This window comes from Sardina pilchardus, chromosome 7 (assembly GCF_963854185.1).
Source record: "Sardina pilchardus chromosome 7, fSarPil1.1, whole genome shotgun sequence".
NCBI classification, from domain to species: domain Eukaryota; kingdom Metazoa; phylum Chordata; class Actinopteri; order Clupeiformes; family Clupeidae; genus Sardina; species Sardina pilchardus.
The window spans coordinates 16,247,728-16,250,227 of NC_085000.1; the positions used below are offsets into that span (position 1 = coordinate 16,247,728).

Below are 2,500 nucleotides of genomic sequence, written 5' to 3' on the forward strand. Positions count from 1 at the left end.
TGTTTCTCCTCATCTTCTCTTCTTCTTTTTTCTCTTCTTCTCTCTTCTTCCTTTGTTCTCCTCTCCTCCTCCCTCTTCTCTTTCGCACTCCTCTCTTTTCTCCGTGCTCTACTTCTCTCTTCTTTCTTCTCACTTCCACTCACCTCCCCTTCTCTCTTTTCTCCTCCTTTGCTCCACCCTCTTCTCCTCTTTTCTCTGTTCTTCTCTCCTCTCCCCTCTTCTCCTCTTTTCTCTGTTCTTCTCTCTTCTCTCCTCTTCTCTTCTGTCTTCTCACTCTCCTCCACTCCACTCTTCTTCAACTCCTCTCTTCCCCTCTATTCCTTCTCCTCTCATTCTCTCCTCCCCTCCTCTCTCTCTGTCTCTCCTTTCAACACCTCTCTCCTTCCCTCTCTTCTCTCTCTCCTGTCCCTTCCCCTCTCTCTATCTCTCTCTTCTTCTCTCTTTTCCACACCTCTCTCCTTCCATCTCTCCTCTCTTCTCTCTCTCTTCTCTTCCCCTCTCTCTATCTCTCTCTTCTTCTCTCCTTTCCTCACGTCTCTCATACCGTCTCTCCTCCTGTCACCACTTTGATATAAGTTAATTTGTCCACACATAATGTCTACACAAATTATCTCTTGCTGTAGAAAAAAAACAACCATATATGGTTTATCCATAAATGCATGATTTCATATGACCCAGTGAACACAATGTCGATGTTCGTAGGTTATAAAATAAACTAGGCCTAGTTGCCTATTTGGGCTGTTCAAGCAAGAGCTCCTTGCTGGTGTGTTATTTATATGATCAATTTGGAAATTGTCACAGGTGATGTTCTCTCCTTTTCACACATTTCCTCTCCTCTCTCCTCTCTTCTCTCTCTCTTTTCTCTTCTCCTCTTACTATCTCTCTCTTCTTCTCTCCTTTCCACACCTCTCCTCCCCTCTCTCCTCTCTCTTTTTATACTCCCCTCTCTCTATCTCTCTCTTCTTTTCTCCTTTCCCCACATCTCTCCTCCCCTCTTCTCTCTCTTTTCTCTTCCCCTCTCTCTCTCTATCTCTCTCTTCTTCTTCTCCTCTCCTCTCGTCTCTCATACCGTCCTCTCTCCTCTTGTCCACTCAGGCGATGTGATCGTGGAGGTGGACGACCACTGTGTGCTGGGCAAGACCCACGCCGAGGTGGTGCAGCTCTTCCAGGCCGTGCCCGTGGGCCAGCAGACCGACCTGCTGCTGTGCCGCGGCTACCCGCTGCCCGACGACTCCGCCTCCAGCCAGGAGGGCACGGCCAGCGTTGGCGGCGGCGGTGTCGGGCTCCTGGGCGAGGCCATGCCCATCCTCCTGCCCACCGCCGACGGGCAGATGCTGCCGGCCGACGCGCTGGTGTCCTCGCCGGACGGAGGGGGGTTGGAGAGCACGCTGCTCCAGCCGCAGCTGGTGGAGGTGGCGCTGCAGAAGGGGCCGGGGGGGTTCGGCTTCGCCATCGCCGACAGCCCGCTGGGCCAGAAGGTGAAGATGATCCTGGACGCGCAGAGCTGCCGCGGCCTGCTCAAGGGCGACGTGCTCAAGGAGATCAACCGCCGCAACGTGCAGACGCTCAGCCACACGCAGGTGGTGGACCTGCTCAAGGAGCTGCCCATAGGGGGCGCCGCCACGCTGCTGGTGCTCCGCGGAGGTGAGGCTGTGTGTGTGTGTGTGCGTGTGTGTGCACGTGCGTGTGTGCGTGTGTGTGTGTGTGCACGTGCGTGCTTAAAACTACCCCACATCCCCTCCCCCCCAAGGAACTGTCAATTTGGGGCACTGCCACACTTTTGATGTGTGGGTGTGTGTAGGTTGGTGTGTGTGTGTGTGTGTGTGTGTGTGTGTGTGTGTGTGTGTGTGGGTGAGTTTGTGTGTGCGTGTGCGCGCGCGCCTGTCTAATACTCTCCTGCAGATTGCGGTTTCATTTCTATCCAATGAATTGCTTGACGCATAGGTGGGCCGTGTAGAGCGGCTCAAGGTCAGACAGGATGGCCTGCCAATGACCGGCCGACGCCTTGTTAAAGCCGTCATCTCAAATGGACTCGGCGGCGTTTGCCATTATGAAATGCTAAAAAGCCTATCTGAATACACGGCCCTCAGAAAACACGCAAATATGCGAAGACACGCACCCTAGGACGCATACGGCCATACACACAAACAGCTCCCCAGGCTCTAGCAAGGTGTCTGAGGTGTGTGTGTGTGGGTGTGGGTGTGGGTGTGTGAGTGTGACAGGGCTGTTAGCTGCTCTTCTTCCCCAGAATAATTTGCCAGCCGAGTGAGAGGCCTATGCATACAAAGAACAGGGAGGGCACACCCAGAATACTGATGGAGGCAGACACGCACAGAGACACAGACACACACACACACACACAAGCATACACACGCACACACGTGTTCACACACACTCAAGCACACACACACACACATATGCACACAAGCCTTCACACACACTTGCTCACAAGCACACACACAGACATGCACACACACACACACACAGACATGCACACACA

At 53.5% G+C, this 2,500-nt stretch overlaps 1 protein-coding gene across 3 annotated transcripts in view; it reads left to right on the top strand.

The window, feature by feature from the left end:
- Nucleotides 1–2,500, top strand: part of magi3a (membrane associated guanylate kinase, WW and PDZ domain containing 3a) — a 59,046-nt gene that overhangs the window by 41,723 nt on the left and 14,823 nt on the right. For all 3 annotated transcript variants that reach the window (XM_062540898.1, XM_062540900.1, XM_062540899.1), the window contains one exon: nucleotides 1,096–1,644. In XM_062540898.1, the coding sequence (XP_062396882.1) occupies nucleotides 1,096–1,644 (549 nt within the window). The remainder of the gene's footprint in view (nucleotides 1–1,095; nucleotides 1,645–2,500) is intronic.